This window comes from Archocentrus centrarchus, chromosome 11 (assembly GCF_007364275.1).
Source record: "Archocentrus centrarchus isolate MPI-CPG fArcCen1 chromosome 11, fArcCen1, whole genome shotgun sequence".
Lineage (NCBI taxonomy): Eukaryota > Metazoa > Chordata > Actinopteri > Cichliformes > Cichlidae > Archocentrus > Archocentrus centrarchus.
In genome coordinates, this window is record NC_044356.1 from 22275732 (window position 1) to 22296654 (window position 20923).

Genomic DNA, 20923 nt, shown 5'->3' on the forward strand with positions numbered 1-20923 from the left:
AAATATATATTGAATAATAAATGAAGGAAAGTATAATTACACCAGAGTGCTACAAACAGTACAGACTGCCAACTCTTCACATACTCCAAAGATTGAGAATAAAGACAAACATGCCACTCTGCAAACTAGTAAGTAATCCTTTCCTGGGAAATAATTCCCTTGGAGCAGAACCACCTCCTTCCTCGGTCACTTTCTCTTATCCGCATCCAGGGGACATGTTTTGGTTGACAGAGCAGTGAGTGCCTGCCACCACTCCCCAATTTCAACCAAAGTAAATATTCTCAGACTACGCTGAAGCTTGCTGGACTATTCACTTTGAGTTTAACATAAAAGGGTGAATGAAATGAGAATGAAAGTGTCTCTTAAAGCATTGTGGAAAGGATGGAAGAGCAAGACATTTAATGTGCTTTTTTGAGTGTGTGTGGGGGGCCTATGCAAGCCCCTTTATCTCAAATCCTCCATTACCAAAATCCAACTTAATAAGCAAGCAATCAAACGCCATTAGGGCAGATGCTCAACAGCAGGCTTCGACGACAGCATTAACCATCAACATGAGAGACTGCAACTGGTTGTGTGAGGGCAAAAGGGAGATCAGAGAAGCAGCTCTGGTTTGGGCTGTTTGTAGTGAACACTAAGTTCATTAGCACTTCTTTCATTTCACACGAAAGAATCAACCAAAGCAATTCATGGCAGCCATATAACCTTTTAAAACTGAGCTCTTTTTGAAGTGGTGCGTGTATGTACAAAGCAAGTGAGAAGAAGCGTGCACATGTGCACGCTGTATCTGCGCGCGTATGCGTGTATCAGAGGCAGGTGCAGATCTCAGAGTTGGCCGCCAATAAGATGTCAGTTGGAGCTTCTGAGGCTCCATCTCGAAGTTACGAGCCCCATGTAAACCAGTAGCCACTTTTTATTGGCGGTGGGTTTAAATTAAACTACATTTGTGAATATGAGGCTACACAAACAACACAAAATGGCAGACACACATGCACACACAAGACGGGATGTTCCCAGTGTTTGGTAATGAATGACGCATTTGACTACGTTCCACAAGCTTTTTTTTTTTTTGGGGGGTTTTTTTTTTAACCCCAAAGAGATTAAATGGAAAAACACTTGGAGCAAAAGCAACACCTATAATATCATTAGAGCTCCACCAAACACCCAGTTTCCTCAAATGATAATGTAATTGCTCTTACTGTAAGAATGCCAGAAAAGCTTTAAGGATACGCCAGACTTCATATCACACTTCGATGTTTGAATGTAATTGGTGTAAACAAACTCTGGCAATAGACTTTTTCTTGTTTTTAACTGTATGCACATGCAGAGTTACTCTGGCTCAGCTGCAGTCATCTATAATTCAGAATGAAAAGAGATTTTACACTTAATAATGTAACAGCCTGAAGTCAATGGGAGCTGACTGCTTAGAGTTAAAGTCAGTTGGGTAGGTTGTTTACAGGCCAACAGCTCAGCCTCATGTGATCCACCGTTATAATTACACCCAAGGGCAGATCTTTTTCTCAAACAAATTAAAACCCTAAACAGGCCCCGTAAAAAAGCACAACGGACATCGAGTAAATAAGTGAAACGGGACGAGGGCGTGCGTTATCCCACATCGCTCGCACACACTGGCATCAAAAATCAGCCGTTTCAACAGTTTTCTGCTGCCAACTTTACTAATGCCACTCTGCTGCGTTAAAAACAGACTCTTTATCAGCTCCACTTAACGAGCGCAATGCCATGAGAACTCACTTCTGCACACAAATACTCCATGAGAACCTCGTGCGAGCAGGCGACTGCAGCGAGTTCGGGTTTTGGAAAGGAAAAAAAAGAAAAAAGAAAAAGAGGGAACAAACTTACTGCGGCCTTAAGAGTTTGGTTTGCAACGTCTGTCCACTGACCACCAGGTCAGCCTTCGTTATCATCATCATCATTATTATCATCATCATCAGTAACTGCTCTTTTCCAGAGGGGAGCACCTGGTCAATGGTAAGTGGCAGAATGAAGCGAGCAAGAGAGAGCCACAATCAATCCTTTCCCTGGCCCAATGAGACTCATCTAGGACAGAGCAAGTTAATAATGATCCTCAATTAGGCTGTTAGCAGGCAGAAACAAATACACACAGAGTTTAATACAGACACAACAGTGATTCACTTTAAGATGAGTGACATGCAGTGTGGGGTTTGGGCTACATTTGAGGGACAAAGACTTTTTGTATGACGTATTCACCAGCTGACTATTTGTCTGCACGCTCGCATCCACAGCAGATGACACAGGGGCAGAGCTGTGAGAACCAGTCCCCCAGCTGCTGTGGGTCTATCTCCATCTGGAGCATGGGCTAGAACCCCCACATCACCACCCCTCCATCATCGTCATCATCACCCTGCCTGGCCACTTTACTACCCTACACACACCCCTCACTCCCCCTCCATGTCACAAGGACCTGTCAGCAAGACGCTTGTTATGCTAATCTAGTCTTTGGACAATGGCCACTCTCTAGTACTGGTTAGCCATGACAGACTGCAACAGCACAACCCCATGCCTGTCCAACCTGATTCCTCAACTCAGTGTCAGAGTCGTCACTAACCTTCAGGTTCATCTTCTTAAATAATTCTATTCACAGACTGGATTAGGTTTCACGAAAACATTTAGATTGGTCTAATGAGAGACGCAAGTCTTAATCTGTGTCCACGACAAAAAAGAATTTGCTACATAGCACACCATGTCACACTACTTCACTTTTGTCAGTTTGTCCAAATGTATGCAAAAATACAACACTAAATATATACACAAATAAATATATAGTGTACAAAGCTGAAAAAAAGCCACACATGGACACACAAGTGTAAGCCTTTCAAAGATGTACTGTAATGAATCAACACACCAGTCAATAGTGCAATATAACAATTCCAGTGTGTTCCAGATCTAAATTAGACTGGGCAATTGCAATGAAAACTGGTAATTTTATTTGAAAAGTTGCCTTTGCAATCAATTTTCAAAACTGTTTTTGGTGATTGCACTAGTCAATTAATAACTTCGTTAGTGAGTGATTTCCAGCAAAGCTTTAGTGACAAGAAACAATACGGTCCATACTTTATGATAAGCATGTGGCAAAAAAAATTAATGTTTGTAAGTACCACATATCTACTCTTGCTACAACAAACACAATGTGACTGGTAAAGTCTTTCAAAATGAAGGTCTTGAATAGATGGAATAAGAGGAAATAAAAAAATTAGTGTTACAATTTGACAAAACAATTACAACAAAGGTCCATTTGCCAGCTTTTCCCGAGTTTTCAGCTGTATCAGTCTTCATCAGGCACTTGAGTTTGCTCACTTGTTACTGAACTGTTGACACAACGAAAGGTGAGTCAGCTAGGATTTCATTTGTAACTGTTCTGGTCTATGTTTGCTTCAAAGATGCACAGTGAAATATTGTGCTAATTTGATATACAGTACTAGTCAAATGTTTGGACACACTGACTATTTGTCTGCATGCTCGCATCCACAGCTTGAAAAAGTTTTCAACAAAAGGTAAACCAATAAATGCTAATAATCATAATTATCCTACTTTCTCTGTTTTATTATTTGTGGAAACCATAGTTTAACCCACGGTTAAAGCTGATCTTTTGGAAGAAGCCCTTGTGGATTGGAAGTGTTGACTGATGAACAAACTAGCTCCAGCCTTGGCTTGAACAAGCTCCTACAGGCTGCAGGATGACGTTCAAACTGTCAGCAAATGACACATTGCAAAGCTAAAGTTGAGTTGATGTGGTATGGATATGATTAGAGTGGTGTTGAGACTCAGCCTAAATAGGTAGTTAGCTGAAAATTATAAGACCTCGCAAACAAGCAACATTAGCCTGAATTCCTAAGGTCCCACAGCAGCTAGGCTGCCTCTTGCTTTCATTTGCACCGACAGCTGACTTTCCCAGTACTGGGAAAAACACAATGAAAGGTTTTTAGGGCCTTTTTAAAACCATCGTCCGTTAGCAATGTGGCAGCCCACCATGGGCACACAGACACAAACACAGGCATTCTGGGTAATTACTGCTAACGACCTGCCGCTTGTCAGCCAGACCTCCTATTTTTGCCATCGCTCTGCCAACACCCTTGGCCTGTGACATCAGAGCTTGTTTTGTTGTGGGTCAACTTTGCAGGCGGATGCTTTTAATGACTGCAGACAGTGATAGAAGTGTGTTGTGTGTGCACAAGCAAACATCAGAATGCCTGAAAAACCAGCGTCTAAGTTAATATAAGTGCATCTATACAAAAAAAACTGTTCAGATATTGCAGGGAAGACATTTAGACATTGCAATACTGTGTGTGTGTGTGTGTGTGTGTGTGTGTGTGTGTGTGTGTGTGTGTACCAGGACACAGCTGGCTAGTGCAGGGCTAAAGCCAAGATGTTGGTCAATGTGTTAGATTGGAAGCCAGCAGGATGCCCATGAGAAGAAAGTGAAAGTTTTTTGACTGTGCTTTTTAAGAAGGGTTATGACTGTGCAATTCAGATCCCACGCTTGCCTGCCAAACCTCTAGTGACGCACACAACATACAAACACACATTTCTGTGTTTAAAAAAAAAAAAAAAAAAAAAAAAAAAGCCACCTCGCACAGCACACAAAGGGATTTATTTTATATCAAAAGAAATTCTACATTAAAAATAAAAACAATGCTGAAACCACAAAAAGAGCAGGCTATGTCTGCAAAAGTTTAAGAGTGCAGCAGATCACGGCAAGTCTGTGCTCAGAGAAAAACTGAACCGGTTCTGACTGGATAATACTTTGCCCTTAAGTCAGTGTGATCAAACACATTCAAATGACAGCACGATATTAGTGATATTCAATGATAAATAGCAGCGAAAGATGTGCTTTACTTTAATTATACTGATACCTTCTATCAAGTTGTAACAAGACGTATTTTTTTTAAATGAGATGACATATTTTCACCATATTACTTTCACTTATACTAACACTCAGTACTAATACTGCATTAATATAACTAATTTTAACTAATTAGTCATAGAACAAAGCTGATGCAATCCACAAGTTTCCCAAACACACACACACACACACACACACGCACACACACGCACACACACTCCCCTCAAGAGTATGACAGTGCCCTGTTTGGGTAGGGTGCCATCTCCTGGTTGTAACAGAGCATGTAGCTGCCCAGAGATGTGTAAAACAGGGCTTTTGGGGGGCGGGGGCGGGGAAGGGGGGGGGGGGGGGGGGGGGGGGGGGGGGGGGGGGGGGGGGGGGGGGGGGGGGGGGGGGGGGGGGGGGGGGGGGGGGGGGGGGGGGGGGGGGGTTTAAGCTCTCTGAAATTTGTTACCATGTTGTCACCGGGACACTCTTTCACAACCTGCCTTTACAAAAATTGACTTGGCCACACCACCAAGCATCACACATTAGTTCAAGGAGGACATGAATGTCTCAGACCGAAGATATGCCATTTACAATATGAGAGGAAACCAGAAATCCTTACATTGCAGGAGTTGGATGCAGTAAATTTTCTGTCAAAGCAAAGGTGCAGTTTGTCATTACAGTTATTCAAAAACTACCCAACTGAGTTTCATGAAACTTTGTGGGAAGGTAAAGAGTGAGTAAAGGAAGGACATTCATTTTGTAGTGGATCTGGATTACTTTCTTAAAGCTGCAAGATAAGGCATTCGCCTTGGCAGAGGACTATCCTCTGCAAATGCATGAATAAAATGGATCAGAATTATAATTTATTATCAAAAATGTATTTTTTATTACTTTTCTACTGGCACTGTGCACTAAATTAACTATCTGCATTTATGGATATGACTTATGAATGTCTTACGTGACATTGGACAGACAGGTGCAAGTGAGCAAAGAGTGTCTAGCTGCAGAGACCAACTAGGTAGCAGGTAAATCATTGGTCATCTAAGGCTAGTTAAAGAGGCCTAGGAAGGAGACGGGAGAGGCAGAACCTTAACAGAGGACTGCACACAAATACTGTGCAGTGTCTATAGTATTTAAACAGTGTATGCGTTAAGGCAGAGTAACAGGCTTAAGGCTCTGATCTCACTGACTGCAGTCGTTCTGTTCTGCAGACGCCAGCTGGCAAACATGCCGAAATGGGCTAAGTCTATGTTTGCATGGGAGAGAGCGCGGGAGTTTCAGTGTCTACGAATTAAAGATTGTGTAATAAAAAGGCAAGAGACCATGATCAGAGTTTGCAGTCTAATGTGCAGGAGTGTCAGCATGTTGAAAACCTTAACTGCATACCTGAATCAAAAGAACTGCGTGGTTGTGTATGTGAAAAACGGAAAGAGACAAAGATATAGCGACTGAGAAAGATGGACAGTTTTACTGCAATGTATCTCCTTCATGTCTTATCTTCCTCTCCCCCGCTTCTCCTGCCCTCCATGTGAGGGCAGTTTCTCTCTTCTTTATGACTCTTTATCTGACATGAAAGGCACTAACATGGGATACCCGCCATTACGGCTCCATCAACATGAAAAGCCCTGACATGGGATTCTCCACTGCGGCTCAGCCCATTAAGGACGACTGGCGATCCTGTGCTCTGTCAAGAAACTGTCACAAGCAGACAGCGCCAACATAATGAGGACTTAAAACCTTAACCTTGCCTTTAAGACCCCCGGTCAAAAGCAGCAATAAAAACCTCAAGAGGGCACCTACTGGCTGGCCCGCTCAGTAATTACAACCCGTGTCTGAGCATTAACCCAAAAGGTCCAATAGTTTAGATATACAAAAGAGACAGTTCAGAACTAAAGTTGAAGGGTCACAGGCCTAATACCATGGTTGGTGCAGTTGAATTCTGAATTTCACAATGCCAACTAATTTCTCTCATTTTCTTTATGTAATTCAAAGCAAAAATGAGCAAATCACAAACACATATATCAAGGAAAAGACTTTGCAGAATTAAAAAAAAAACAGCTGAGGTGTCCTTGCTTACTAATACTTTGTTAGACAATACCTCCTGACACTGGGGCATCCATGAACACAGCACCCTTCTTCTCTGCAGCAACTGCCATTTCTCTGGAGACAGCAGGATCAATTGTGGAGGAGTCAATTAACAACGTCCCCTTCTTCACTTTCCTACACAGAGAAAGAGAGAAAGCATTAACACAATGAGTACAGTGGGCAGATTTCTAGATTTTAAAAATACAGGGAGAAGCTACATGAGCGTCACAGAAATCGCAGAGACTGATAAAGTTTCTTACTTGAGGATGCCATTTGGACCTGTGTAGACTTCTATGACGTTGGGACTAGAAGGTAACATTGTGATGATGCGGTCTGCTTTCTCTGCAACCTCTGCCGGAGAGTCCACGACCTGAATACCATCAGACTCATCATTAACACAGAATATCAAACTTGATTTAATGACAGCCTGTCGACTGTCACGCAGTTTGTTCTTTAAAGAGAAGCTCTAAATTACTCTACAAGTAAGGGTTCACATGCATAAATGCAATGTGTTAATGACAGTGGGTTACCTGGGCACCAATGTCCTGCAGCTCCTTGCAAGATTGAGGGAAGACATCGGTAGCAATGACAGGATAACCATTTTTTAACAGGTTTTTGGCCATGGGACTGCCCATGTTTCCCAGACCAATAAACCCAACTGGTGTCTTTGAGGCCATTGATCGCATTGACACTGATGGAAGAGAACAACACTTAGCTGAAATCCAGAGCAATTCAAATAAATCTGAATGAAGACAAGACTGCTTCCTACTGTAAGTAGTGCTGTAGAAACTTCCCCATGACTAACAGCTGTCAGTTCAAACTGAAGTGTAAAATAACTGTGGCCAAAAAAAATAAAATAAAAACATTTTTCCAGGAACAAATTAACTAATTAGACTGGACAAAAACATCTCAGATCTTAGTAAGTCTAGCCAGGCTATTAACCACTTCTAGCTTAGCCAAGCTCCAGACAGGTTAAGAGATGTTAAACACAATGGAAACTGGCAGCAAACCAAACAGACCGCAACAACAGGATTAGGCCAGGATGGAGAAGCACAAACAAAAGACCTTAGCTTAAATTCACCACATTCAAGAGACCAAACTTCTCTTATCTCTCAGTAAAGCTTTTACTTTATGATTACGTAGTATTCTCCAACACTGGACTAAAACGACAGGTGCAATGAATAAGTTTTGTGCTAATGACACACTGACATCTAAAAAAAGGAGGAGTATTGTAACGAATCTGAGCAGTAAAAAAAAAAAAAAAAAATGGTTTATGCAGCTTTAGCACTCTGTCTTGAAAAACACCATTTCCCACTGCACCAAAAGCCCCAGATAGGAATTAAGTTTGTCTAAATCACCACATATTTTTTAAATACATCAAACTATTACAATAGATGTTTAAAGGGCAAAAAGAGGATCTTATATTTGGTTATTTCTGCAGTATATTTATTTTTATTCTATTATTTTGTATTGCTTCATGAATTCTTAGTATAATACCTGAATTTTAATAAGACGAGAATACTTACACTTAATGCACTTTTTTATAAGTGTGTTCTTAGGTATTCCTTTTTTTTTTTTTTTTTTTTTTTTTAATCAAACTAAATGGCACCCTGCTTTCTCAGGTAGCATACTCAGCTGATATAATACAACAAAACACATGACAAATTTCTAAACCTGTATTTAATTTAGAAACATATAACATGAGAGAGGGTGAAATCAGGAAATGTTTTGCACAAAGTGATTAAATGACTTATTGTTTGTTTTTTGTACACTTATTAGTCCATTAATCGGAGCATGCCAGTACACCTATCGATTTATCAACGTGAATAACTTTTAACTTCATTTCTAGAAACTTAATATGCTTACAAAGATGTCAGGTCACTTGAAGCGGCTGTTGGGTTAACTTCTAAACTTAAGAGTAAACCTACACTGAACTCATTCAAATGAATATTCACTGTACTTAATTCACAAATAAATACAACCTAGTCTTGTCCTGCACTGTGGGAGACACTGGGTGTGTGTGTTGGCGACAGCGATGCAATCAATGCCAAGTCCGATAGTTTTTGTGTTGTGCAGATTTGTGTTTGGAAAATAAAGCCGGGTACTATGAACCATCTAAATCTACCATATCGCGTATTCATTCTGAGGTCTGAAATTAGCTTTTCGTGCCATTGCTGTTTCAGGATGTTCGTCTTCGTTGCGCACAGTGATGTCCAACTTGGTGACACTGCCCAGATTGCAAATCCTAACTCGCACGGGTAAGTATTCACACTTTCTTCAGAGCGCTAACGAGCTAGCTAACAAGTAGAGGAATATTCCACTTGAATTTACCTGCGCACACACATTCTTAAATGAATGAAACAGCGCGGGGGGGAAAAAACCATCAACATAAGCGAATACGTTACCGAAGGCAAAGTCGACATGTTTATTCCACCTTAACCATACATATCGAGACCCTCTGAACAGCGAAGCCATACTTCGTTCCCCGTGACCTCAGCGTACGGTGACAGCTGTCAGCGCATGAAAGCTACGCCGAAGGCTTATGATTGACTACATTTTCCACCAATCGCAACAGTGGGTAAGTTTGCAAAGCCAATGAGAACGAGGCAAAGGAGGGATATCCTGTGCTTTTGCTGATAAATGCCCCCCTTTAGCCTTTACTATCATTTACTGCCTTCACTCTAACCTAACAAAACGTAAAATCGTTAAGTTAAACAACGAGATTTAAATGGGCAGTCTGTCTTCTGTTTGGAAACGAATGTCACGTTGTTTGAGATGGTAAAAGATCTCAACAGTTATTGTGTTAAGTCAGATTAGATTTTTCTTTACAGTGAGATAAACGAAGATAATAATTAAAGTGATTTAAGTCACCCGAGTAAATAAAAAAAATTGCTCAGAGCCCTCTGGTCCTCCCCCCTCATATTTACAGCATCACTGGTACTGCTCAGCATCCCGGAAGTCCAGCATCATTTTCTCTTTCAGGAAGCGAGAGACGCATCATCGCCAGAGCTTTGTCAACAACGAGGAGACTGGCGAAAACATCGGCCCGGCCGGCTGAAATTTACTCTCTTTTGCAAGTGGAAATCCAATGAAAAGGGTACCCTTTTAAATTAAGGCTAAATTAACGTGTGTAAAAAAATTTTTTGGTCTGCTTTCTCAGCCAGTCAGCCAACCAGCTAGCTGTCCGACTAGTAATGTTTAGCTAGCTGGTGACTTGACAGGACATGGCCTGTTCACGAGCTAATATTAGCTCCTTAGCCGCCTCAAATAAGATTAACACCAGGCTAGCTAAGCTCGTTTCACACGGCTCTGCTCTACCTTTGCCACCTTCACCGTGTTTTGGTCGGAAGTAGATCAGTAATCAGACGTTGTACGTTAGCTGTTTAGCTGAATCGAGCATCAGCTGTGATTACTTAGATATTTGCACACTCATTTCTCTTTACCAGTCCAGGGTTGGATGTTGAGGAAATGCGGGGATTTAGGGTTTGTCGTTTTAGCTTCCTTCGCAGTCACGGAGAGATGATTGGTGACCGTGATGGAAAGCAGCTGCATCATTGTTGAACCCCAACAATAGCTCTGATTGTGCAGTGTAAAGTCAGCTGCCTTGCTCTAAGGTACTTTATCACAGTGGAGGGGCGGTTTCTTGGTAATCGGTGACACTGTGAGTTACACACTCTTTAACTGTGTCAACGAGGTGTAAGACATTATATTTACATTATATTCAGCAGCCTAGTTATTCAGCAGTGCAGTGCTGCATTGAATGTCTTTAAATAGTTGCCTCATAGATATTTAATACAGATATACACTCACAGCCACTTTATTAATTATATCTTTTCAACAGTTGGCTTACACAAATATCTAGTCAGCCTTTCATATGGCAGCAACTCATTGGATTTATGTATGTAGATGTGGACAAGGCGACCCGCTGAAGTTGAAACTGAGCATCAGAATGGAGACCAAAGATGATTTAAGTGACTCTTTTTATTGTTTGTGCCAGACAAGCTGGTCTGAGTTTTCCTGTTGATCTACTAGGATTTTCCTCCACAGCCTTCTCCAGGGTTTACGGAAAAAAGGAGAAAATATCCAGTGAGTGGAGGTTCTCTGGGTGAAAATGCCTTGTAGATGATATATGTCAGAGAAGAGTGGCTAGACTGCTTTAAGGTGATATAAAGACAACAGTAACGCATATAACCACTTATTACAATCAAGGTATACAGAAGAGCATATTTGTGCACAGCACTTCAAACCTTGATGCAGATGGATTACAGCAGCAGAAGACCACACCAGGTGCCATTCACACAGTATCAGTAAAATTGGACAATAGAAGATCAGAATCTGTTCTAATGACCATACTTCCTCTGCAACAATCACATGCTAGGGTCAGAATTTGGGGTAAAAAACATGAAAGCAGGGCTCCATCCTGCCTTGTATGAACAGTTCAGGCTGCTGGTGGTGGAATGGTGTGGGGAATATTTTCTCAGCACACTTTTGGCTCATTAGCACCAACTGAGCATTATATAAATACCACAGCCTACCTGAGTATTGTTGCTGGCCATGTTCGTCCCTTTATGACCACAGCATACCCATCTTCTGATGATTGCTTCCAGCCATGTTCCAGCTGAACATGACAATGAGTTCAGTGTAGTCAAATGGCCTCCACAGTCACCAGATCTCAGTCCAAGAGAGCACCTTTGGGATGTGGTGGAATGGGAGATTTACATCATGGATGTGCATCCAACAAATGTGCAGCAACTGTGTGATGTCATGTCCGTATGGACTAAAATCTGTGAGAAATGTTTCCAGTAAAAGGGGGTCCAACCCAGTGCTAGCTAATAACTAATAAAGTGGCCAGTGAATGTGTATTCTAACATGTTTAAGGCACTGAAAAGCAAATGTTAATGCACTCACTATTATAGACTAAAAATAATTACCTTTCTTTAGACTGTCACTGCTATGGTCTCACCATGTCATCAGCAAACCTGAAATTACAGAATTCCTCCAGAGCTGCAGAAGAAAGATTACAAAGTGATTTTTCACAGCTGGCATAATATTTTTTTATTAGTGAATTGACTGACAAGTAAACTCAAGCATGCCACACTGTAGCAGTGCAGTGACAGAATCCATTAGGCACAGGCTTGGATCTATATTAGCATAGTACACTTAGTGCCTGAGCAGCTTAAAGTTGTAGAACAGAATTCTCCAGTTTGCTGTAGATATCACAAATGGCATAAATCATTTAACACGACTGCCTGCTGCTTTGCTCTGTTGGAGATACACTTGTGTATACTTTGACCTGTTTTAGGTACAGAGGGTAAACATGGTATATTTGTCATCAGGTTTATGAGCGGGCGAAAAAAAATTAGGTCTACACAGATCTTTAGTGTCAGTGCAACTGCTTTATCAATCATCAATGCATCATCAAGTCTGAACACAGTGTCAACAAAAGGCTTACGTGTAACTCTGGAGTGCAAAAGCTACACAGGCATGTAGCTTTATGGCACGCCATTCTTTTGCAATGTGCAGCTGTCAGAAAAATATGCCAGCAGTGAATAAAGATACTTAGAAGCATATGATTAATAGACTTCATCATTTTGTACCAGTTTTTGAGTCACATCCCTATTTATTACTGTAATTAAAAAAAAAACATGTCCTTTATCTGTATGTCTGAAATGAGTGTTTTGATCCTTTTTTTTTACTCAATATTTATTTCTGTCCAACACTTTTTTTTTCTCATTTCTAGACAAATGAAGTGACCAACAGGAAACAATGTCATCATTCCAGGTGGTGGACTCATCGCCAGGCAGCAGTGTTAGCATGATGGAAACGTCCAACTTTGCCCATGTTATTTTCCAGAATGTGGGAAAGAGTTTCCTGCCCCAGGCACCCTTGGAGTGTCGATACACCCTGACCCCTTACATAACTCCCCACCCCAAAGACTGGGTGGGCATTTTCAAGGTACAACACGCACACACACACACACACACACACACACACACACTCACTCTGCAGCTGCTGTTACTCAGAAAATGCTTCAAAGACAGAGTCAGGCATAATCAGTTAAAACCAGACGTTCAAATAATAGGAATCATTTGTGTTACAGAGACATACTTAGTAAATAAAACAATTTCCCGCCCATTATACGAGTGTTTTTGAGATGGATTATGTGTTAGCGTTTTATTAATTGGCCATAGGTTTGCACTTGGCACATTAACGTGTACATCTGCCTTGATGCTAATGGCTCGGCTCTTCACTACATGCCTAAAACCTCACCGCAAGCTTTGGTGTGGTTGCCCTACGTGCAGAAGGAGGAAGAGTGTACATGGTGGGCTGGTTACAGTAGGTCTCACTGGAGGGTTCGAGGCAATCATTTGGTGCTCTTTATGAACCATTCTGATTCCTATTAGGACCCCCACCCCCCGCCCTCACATGTTCGCTCACCATCTCTTTCCATCAGCCTTTTCTCTACTTCCTGCTGAGCAGCATCCCCCTGTGCTCCGTCCTTTTATCAGGGCCATCAAATCTCACACGTAATTAACAGGAAATGTGAACGAGGAAACTTAATGTCTCGTAAAGTCACAAGACAAACATTTTATCGTTGTTTAAGAACTGACTTCAAATCCACCAGCTCAATTAAAAAGGAATAAAGACGCCGGGTTTATTTGGAAAAAAGTCGATTGGAAAATGTAATTATTGTAATCCGTGCTAATGAAACCTGTTTGATGGTTAGAGCTTCATGCCAGGGAGCAAGCAGACCATGCTTCTTTAATCCCTCTGACGTATACGTCTGTCTTTTGTGTGTGTTCACAGAGATCTTTGGAGTATCACTGTGCACTGTCTATTACAAGAATATTTAACCCTTTCAGATAATGATAATTTATTCTTATTCTCATTATTTTAATGTGCTTTTATAAACGGTCATTTTAGTCACAGAGGGAAATAATCGTATGCCATTGGTAATCACCTGAATGAGTTTTACCTCCTGCATGAAAATCTTTACCAGAGGTGGGGCTTGGACCAACATAGAGGTAATTAACTTTTGGAGTCAATCAAGAGCTGGATCCAGAAATTTTTTATCAAAGGATTCTGTATCGTTGTGAGCAGAATTGGACATTTCATATAATATCTTCACAAATACATATCAAATACGGAGACATTGTCTTGATGTTCTAAAGAAAATATCAGAAACTAGTCTCGATCTAAATATTTTTCTTGATCCAGAAACTTAAGTCATGCATGGCACAGAGGGAGCGTTGAACCTCTGGCAGAGGTATGCCTTATCAGACTTCCCCTGCATGTTTTTCTTTGGGTATTCAGAAGATGTAAGGCAGAAACTTGACAGGCTGGTGAATTCTTAAAATGACTGTTTACATTTGACTTTTTTCTTGAACATCTTGATCTCACTGTTGAACACACACACAAAAAAAGTGCTGGCCTGTGCTGTGAGTCCTAGAGGCAAAACTGTTGCAGATGACTCAGGAAGAGAATATTTCCTTCCTCTTACCTTTCACATCTATAGGCGTTACCTGAAAGCCAGAGAGACTGAGCAATAAAGCTGACTTGCTAGGAGGATGACTCAGGTGGTGCAGGCAGGCTCGGTTGAGTTGTGTACAGACACCCCCTAGTGGCCGGAAATATTCATAGTCCATAATAAGGACGCTGGTATAACAAATGGGTTTGTAGATGGTGCTGCATTGAAATAGTTATCACAAGGAGCAAACTGTATACACAGTAAAGACCAACAGTGTCCATTAACATCGAGCTTGCTCCGTTATTTGTCTTTCTTTTCTCTGCATCACTGAAAAACATTTGAACATATTTGTTCTCTTTGGCTACTGACAGCCTGGTTTAGTTTGATGTTTGACTCAGACGCAGACACACACACACACACACACACACACACACACACACACAGCTCTCTGAAAAGCCCCGTGGAGGTTTTCGGTTGTGGCATGTTCGTTGGGTCGGCAGGGAGAAACCCGTTGTGTGAGCGTATAATTAAAGTGTCATCATGCTGTTCCCTCACACCTTGGCTGAATGATTGATAGCTGCTTTGCCTGTGATTATTTTATAACAACATTCATGTGTTGGAATGCCACACCATACCTAACCAAGTGTCAGTCAACTTCACTCTGCAATTAGCAAAATTATTTATGTCTTTTCTCTCTTAAGCAAATACACATGACCACATGAACAAACCTGGCGGGAGTCCCATCGCAGCCCCACTGTGTGGAGGTGGAAGGAATGTTCTTGGCAGCAAGTTTTCACGTTGACAATTACCATTTGTTTGGAGCAGCATTATATGCTGCGTAATGGATTGATGCAGCACACACCGCAATTATGTATCAGGCAACAACATTATCAAATCTGAAAGTGACAAATGTTTTGAGTAGCTCGGTTGATTTACTGTTCTCACCTAAAGCTTCTGTGCTTTGTTTTTTGTATTTAAAAGTCATTTAATGATTTAATAATTTAAAAGTTATTTATCTGAATATTTAACTACTGAAATAGTTTCAAAAACTGGCTCATTAAAAAAAAAAATCATCACGCATTGCTTAATTAACCATCTACTGTAAGTGTAATATATTCTTTGGTTACTATGCGGCTCTCACGCCGCTTTTTCTCCTTTGTTTTTGTTCTAAAACGTCCCCCCAGCTCCATAAGTGGTTGAGATCTCAGCAGCTGAAGCGTAGTTATATAATGTTACAAACACGCATCACGTGTGTAAGGTACAGCGAGGTATGTGTGTGCACGAGCGGCCAAGATGGTGTGCGTGCGCAGCTGTGTGCAACAGATTTACGGCGCAGTACCTGAGTTATGATGGGCACGATGCCCTTTCATCATCTGTCACCTAACAACACATGAAATCCAGAGAATTACATTTCCCTTGCCATTTTCTGTAAAATTTTCACCTTATTCTTACCCACCCCCCACACCACTACCCCCTTTTTTTTTTGCCTCATTTCCATGTGGGCCAGCCCCAGGAGCCCACGCATGTGTGCAGGCCACCCATGCCCTCCCGCCCTTTTCTCACACCTTTGCTGCCCCTCTTTTTGTGGGTCCAAAAGGGGCAGGAACTGAGGGGAAGGAGAGAAGGGGGAGGAGGTGTGTGGAGAAATGAGGGGGGGTTTAAATGTTTCCATTCTTGCTTTGAACATTGGATGTAGTCTTCCAAAATGCTTCATCAAGCATCTTTTCAAATCAGATCTAATGATTAACATGTGTTTGTTGGAAATCTGTGCTTTTTCAGCATGATTTTAAATGTAACACACCATCCACTCGTGCACTTCTATTCTTTTTTTTTAAAACTGGGATTTTAATTTTTGTTTGCAATGTTTCCTCAGGTGGGTTGGAGCACAGCCAGAGATTACTACACTTTTGTTTGGTCTCCTATGCCTGAAAACTATGAACCGGGAAGTACTGTGCACAGGGCTGTGGTGTTTCAAGGTACACACACACACACACACACACACACACATACTTATGCACTATTTAAACCGCTATACAAACCCAGGATACTCCAAAGTTACTCCTCCATTTTACGGTGCATATAAAAAACCAGCACTTTTATTTAATAAGGGAACACGACCGCAAACGGAGGCCTGGGACCTGAGCACCTCTCAAACCACACACAGACACAGACAGTTGAGGGCCTGCAAACTGGTTTTACTGGGCCTGGAACGGTCAGATATTACACAGTGAAAATATGAGAGCGTGCTGTGGTGTGTCAGGAGTCAGTAAAACCGGTTGGCTGCTGGATATTCTGCACTTACTCCCCTACTGCCCTAGAGGACCAGGGCTCACACTTCAATAACTTACTTCAGTTAGTGTTGAGTGTAACTTTGGGCTGCTTCAAACTAGAATATATAATGTTTTCTACATAAATCTTCTCACCACTGTTCTAAGTGAAAGGACTGTCTTCTCTTCACTTTGAAGGGGAACAGATAGATGGATATTTGGGTTGATAAAAATACAGATAATCTGGAGTTGTTTTGAGCAAGTTCACTCTATAAAAAGACTCGTGTTCATTTCCAGCTATATATTTTATTCTTGGTCTATACAGGAGTAGCTTTGCGTGATTCATGCAGCTCCTAATGTTTTTTGGCGCAGAAGAATATAACAATGTACGTATGAAAGATAATAAGGAAAAACACAACGTCCCTCCCCTTACATGCCATTCGATTAGCTCAATTTTGTTCCTACTTCATATTCATATTTAAGTCAATTAAAAACAAAGTGAGAATTTATTCTCCCCCCCCCTCCACTCTGATTTCTTTCCTGTGTAGGTTATTACGTTCCTAAATCTGATGGGGAGTTTTACCAGTTCTGTTATGTCACTCACGCTGGTGATATCAGAGGAGCCAGCACGCCCTTCCAGTTCAGATCAGCCACGCCCACCGAGGAGCTGCTGGCCGTCACTGAGGATGACAGCAACTCAGACATACTGGTCGTCACCACCAAGACTGGCCTGCTAGAGGTAGAACACACAAAATAAAGGCGTTTGCTTTATTTTTTTTTCCCTTAATTTTTTTTTTTTTTTTGAGTCACAATACAGCGGCCTGTGAGTGGAAAATGTAATAAAATGTGTATCCATCATGCAATATATTACATATTAATGACACAACTCACAAACATTTTCTTGTGTCTTGATGCTGACTGGCCCAAGACCAGAGGATAAAAGTGACCAAATACTTTGACTTAAAAACCAAAAGCTTTAATGAGTTCATCACATTTAAATCAAGGCAATTTGAATTTTTTTTTTCTGCTTCTCCTTCTGCCTGGTAGCGTGTGGAGGAAGCACAGCAGGAACGCAGGGAACTACTCAAGGCCATGCGTCTCCTGCAGGAGGAGAAGCAACAGCTGCAGGAGGAGCAGAAGCGACTGGCCAGGGAAAGGGAGCAGGAGAGGGAGACATGCTGCCTGCTGCGGACACATAACCAGGTTAGAGAGAGCGGGCAAAGTTCTGAAATAGTGCAGGTTCCCACGGAGGGTAGGGGGAGGGACCTGTATGGGGGGCTGTGGCTCAGGAGGTCGAGCGGGTCGTGTACTAATTGGAAGGTGGGCGGTACGATCCCCAGCTCCTCCAGTGTGTATGTCAAGATATTGAACTCCGAGTTGCCCCCAATGCATAGTGTGAGTGTGTCTATGAATGTTAGACAAGGTGGTTTGGTATATAATAAATTGTGAATGGGGTTTGTAGTAAGTATCACTCCATCCCAATTAATGAATCTAAAAATAAATAATAGTTTTATTTCTTTTGTTTTGACATTGCAGTTAAATTTGGAACACTGAGCAATGTTCCCTGATTTAAAATAGCCCATGGGTTTTTATCTAGTTCTGACATGACAGGCCTACGTCAGCAAGTTTGGATTAGCCTGCATCTCTCATTTACTCGTTGTGAATGCTGACAAGGATGCACTTGTTTTAATGCTCGATGGTGACCAACCCACAAACCAAGCAATTAATATTCCTAACATTAAGTAACAGAGGTCTTTTTGTCTTCACTTTAAAAGTCAAAACTTTTATTTAGAATGGCATTTAGAAAATCCAAAGTCTAACTCACCCTAAGCCCTGTAGTAACAACAATATTTAGGAAGACTCGATAGAGTTCAAATGTTCATACATGGATTAAATAAATAAAAATGATAAGGGTATTTGTGCAACAATGGTTCCTAGGATACTTAAGAGTAGAATGGGAGGCAGAGCCTTCAGCTTTCAGGCTCCTTTTCTGTGGAATCAGCTCCTAGTTTGGATTCGGGAGACAGACACCCTCTCTGTTTTTAAGATTAAGCCTAAAACTCTCCTTTTTGCTCAAGCTTATAGTTAGAGCTGGATCAGGTGACCCTGAACCTTCCCTTAGTTATGCTGCTATAGACCTAGGCTGCTGCGGGGGTTCCCATAACGCACCGAGTATTTATTTTCATTCACCTCTTTTTACTCTGTTTATGCCCCACTTCTCATTTAATCACTAGTTCTTATTAATTTAATCATTAGTTATTAGTAATCTCTGTCTCTCCTCCACAGTGTGTCTTTTGTCCTGTCTCTCTCCCCTCAGCCCCGACCAGTCGTGGCAGATGACTGCCCCTCCCTGAGCCTGGTTCTCCCTGTTAAAAGGGAGTTTTTCCTTCCCTCTGTCACCAAGTGCTTGCTCATAGGGGGTCATTTTGACTCTTGGGTGTTCTTTGTAATTGTTACAGGGTCTTTACCTTACAATATAAAGCACCTTGAGATGACTGTTGTGATTTGGCTCTATATAAATTAAAATTGAATTGAACTTTGAGACTGAAGAGAGTTAAGACAGTTTGAGTGTGTTTGTTCTTGTGTGTAGTTGTATTTAAGTGCATGGTTGTATACAGGTGAGTGTGTACATGGATGGACAGCCACTGTTTGCACGTGTGCATGGAGCCAGTTCCTCACCAGTGATCATAGGTCTGAAAACTTCAAAGGGCTGAATTCGTGTATAATCTGTTTCCATGTTTGAGGGACACACAAAGAGCTGTTCTGTGTGTGTGTGTGTGTGTGTGTGTGTGTGTGTGTGTGTGTGTGTGTGTGTGTGTGTGTGTGTGTGTGTCTCCTGCTTTAACGACCTGACTCAGTGGGCCAGAACGGAATTGGGACACAGTTTTTCTTGGGCATCTGGCGTCAGGGACGATGCCATCGCAACCACAGAATGAACAAACATGACGTCAAACACACACACGCAAACACACACACACACGTGCATGCGCATGCACAATCTGCCCCCCACCCCCTCTTCTCTTTCACGGTCACATTCGCATTTAGATCCTACACGACAGGGCCCCTCTAATGTGCATTCACACATGCACGAGCACGCACGCACACAAACACAAACACGCTCATTATGCCACCCGCTTGCAAACCCTTTTAGTCTGTGTGTGGAATGAGAGGAGGGTAGTCCACAAAACCGCCTGTCTGAAAAAAAGAGCCCTGCCCAGCCTCAGGGACAAACACCACTCAGTCACGCGATTCAGTGGCCACTGCTTTCTCACTTGCTTATTTTCTTCCCCCTCCCTTTTTTTATTTTTCCCTTTTTTTTTTCCCCTCCTCTTAGAGTTGCTTAATTGGCATGACAAGAAAATACAATTTTAATCCCAGTTTTAAAAAAAAAGTTTAGAAACATCTGTCAGAATGAATAAAGGAAAGAAAAAAAATCGGTAACCCTCCACACTCATTCAATCTGCTTTGTCCCTCACACCTTCTTCGTTCACTCACTCACCAAGATGAGTCACATTTTAGTATTTTACGAGATGCTCATTTGATAAGCAGTAGCTTGGCACACACGCCCAAAAGCATTCACTTCAAGCAAGTTCAATAAAAGTAGGAGAGGGGAGTTGGCAGAGAGAAGTGAAACCTAGAAACTTGCCAAGTTTTGTGAGCTTGAAGCCAGTCTCTTATCGCCCCCTAGTGCAGCTTCCTGATGTAGGTCCACAGTGAGGGCAGGCTGTTTTGAGTTAGTCTGTTTCACTACTTCTTTTTTTCCCTTTTTCCTTTTTTCCTTTTTTTTTTTTTTTTTTTTTTTATGAAGGACAAAATCGCCATAAATTATACACACACGCTCTGTTATTACCATGTTGCTTTTCATTCAACAGGCATGTCCATCTGCAGATATACGACCTGTGTGAGTAGGGGTGTGTGTGTCATTTGTAAAGCATTTACAGTAGGTGCGTTAGCTCGTGGCTCGCTGATGAAAATATCCTTTGAGTTCTTTAACGTGAAAGCATAAGTACATATTTTGTGGCTGCTAATTTTACGACTGCGCTTTTTATAAGGTCTTTATGCGCTGCTAAAGTGCTTCCCAAACGCCAGCCGTAAAAATCATACAGTAATCTATGCAGAGCCAAGCCCAGAGGGAGACAGGCCTGAGTATGAGTGTGCATGTGCACTCTGTATTCTGTGCTGTCTCTATATGTCCTTGACTATGTACTGTAGCTGTGCGTCTGTGCTTTCTAACCG

At 41.7% G+C, this 20923-nt stretch overlaps 2 protein-coding genes across 4 annotated transcripts in view; one reads left to right on the forward strand and one right to left on the reverse strand.

The window, feature by feature from the left end:
- hibadha (3-hydroxyisobutyrate dehydrogenase a) overlaps nucleotides 1-9994 on the reverse strand; it is a 23377-nt gene extending 13383 nt beyond the window's left edge. For 2 of the 3 annotated variants that reach the window (XM_030740588.1, XM_030740586.1), the window contains exons 1-4: nucleotides 9358-9503; nucleotides 7483-7643; nucleotides 7213-7322; nucleotides 6966-7087 (exon numbers count right to left, since the gene is read on the reverse strand). In XM_030740588.1, the coding sequence (XP_030596448.1) occupies nucleotides 6966-7087; nucleotides 7213-7322; nucleotides 7483-7643; nucleotides 9358-9427 (463 nt within the window). In that variant the 5' untranslated portion in view covers nucleotides 9428-9503. Of the gene's footprint in view, nucleotides 1-6965; nucleotides 7088-7212; nucleotides 7323-7482; nucleotides 7644-9357; nucleotides 9504-9823 lie in introns of those variants that run through there. The other variant, XM_030740587.1, reaches the window with a different exon arrangement.
- tax1bp1a (Tax1 (human T-cell leukemia virus type I) binding protein 1a) overlaps nucleotides 9894-20923 on the forward strand; it is a 25653-nt gene continuing 14623 nt past the window's right edge. Inside the window, exons 1-5 of the mRNA XM_030740585.1 lie at nucleotides 9894-10049; nucleotides 12693-12907; nucleotides 16294-16396; nucleotides 17236-17426; nucleotides 17735-17890. Coding sequence (XP_030596445.1) covers nucleotides 12719-12907; nucleotides 16294-16396; nucleotides 17236-17426; nucleotides 17735-17890 — 639 coding nt within the window. The 5' untranslated portion in view covers nucleotides 9894-10049; nucleotides 12693-12718. The remainder of the gene's footprint in view (nucleotides 10050-12692; nucleotides 12908-16293; nucleotides 16397-17235; nucleotides 17427-17734; nucleotides 17891-20923) is intronic.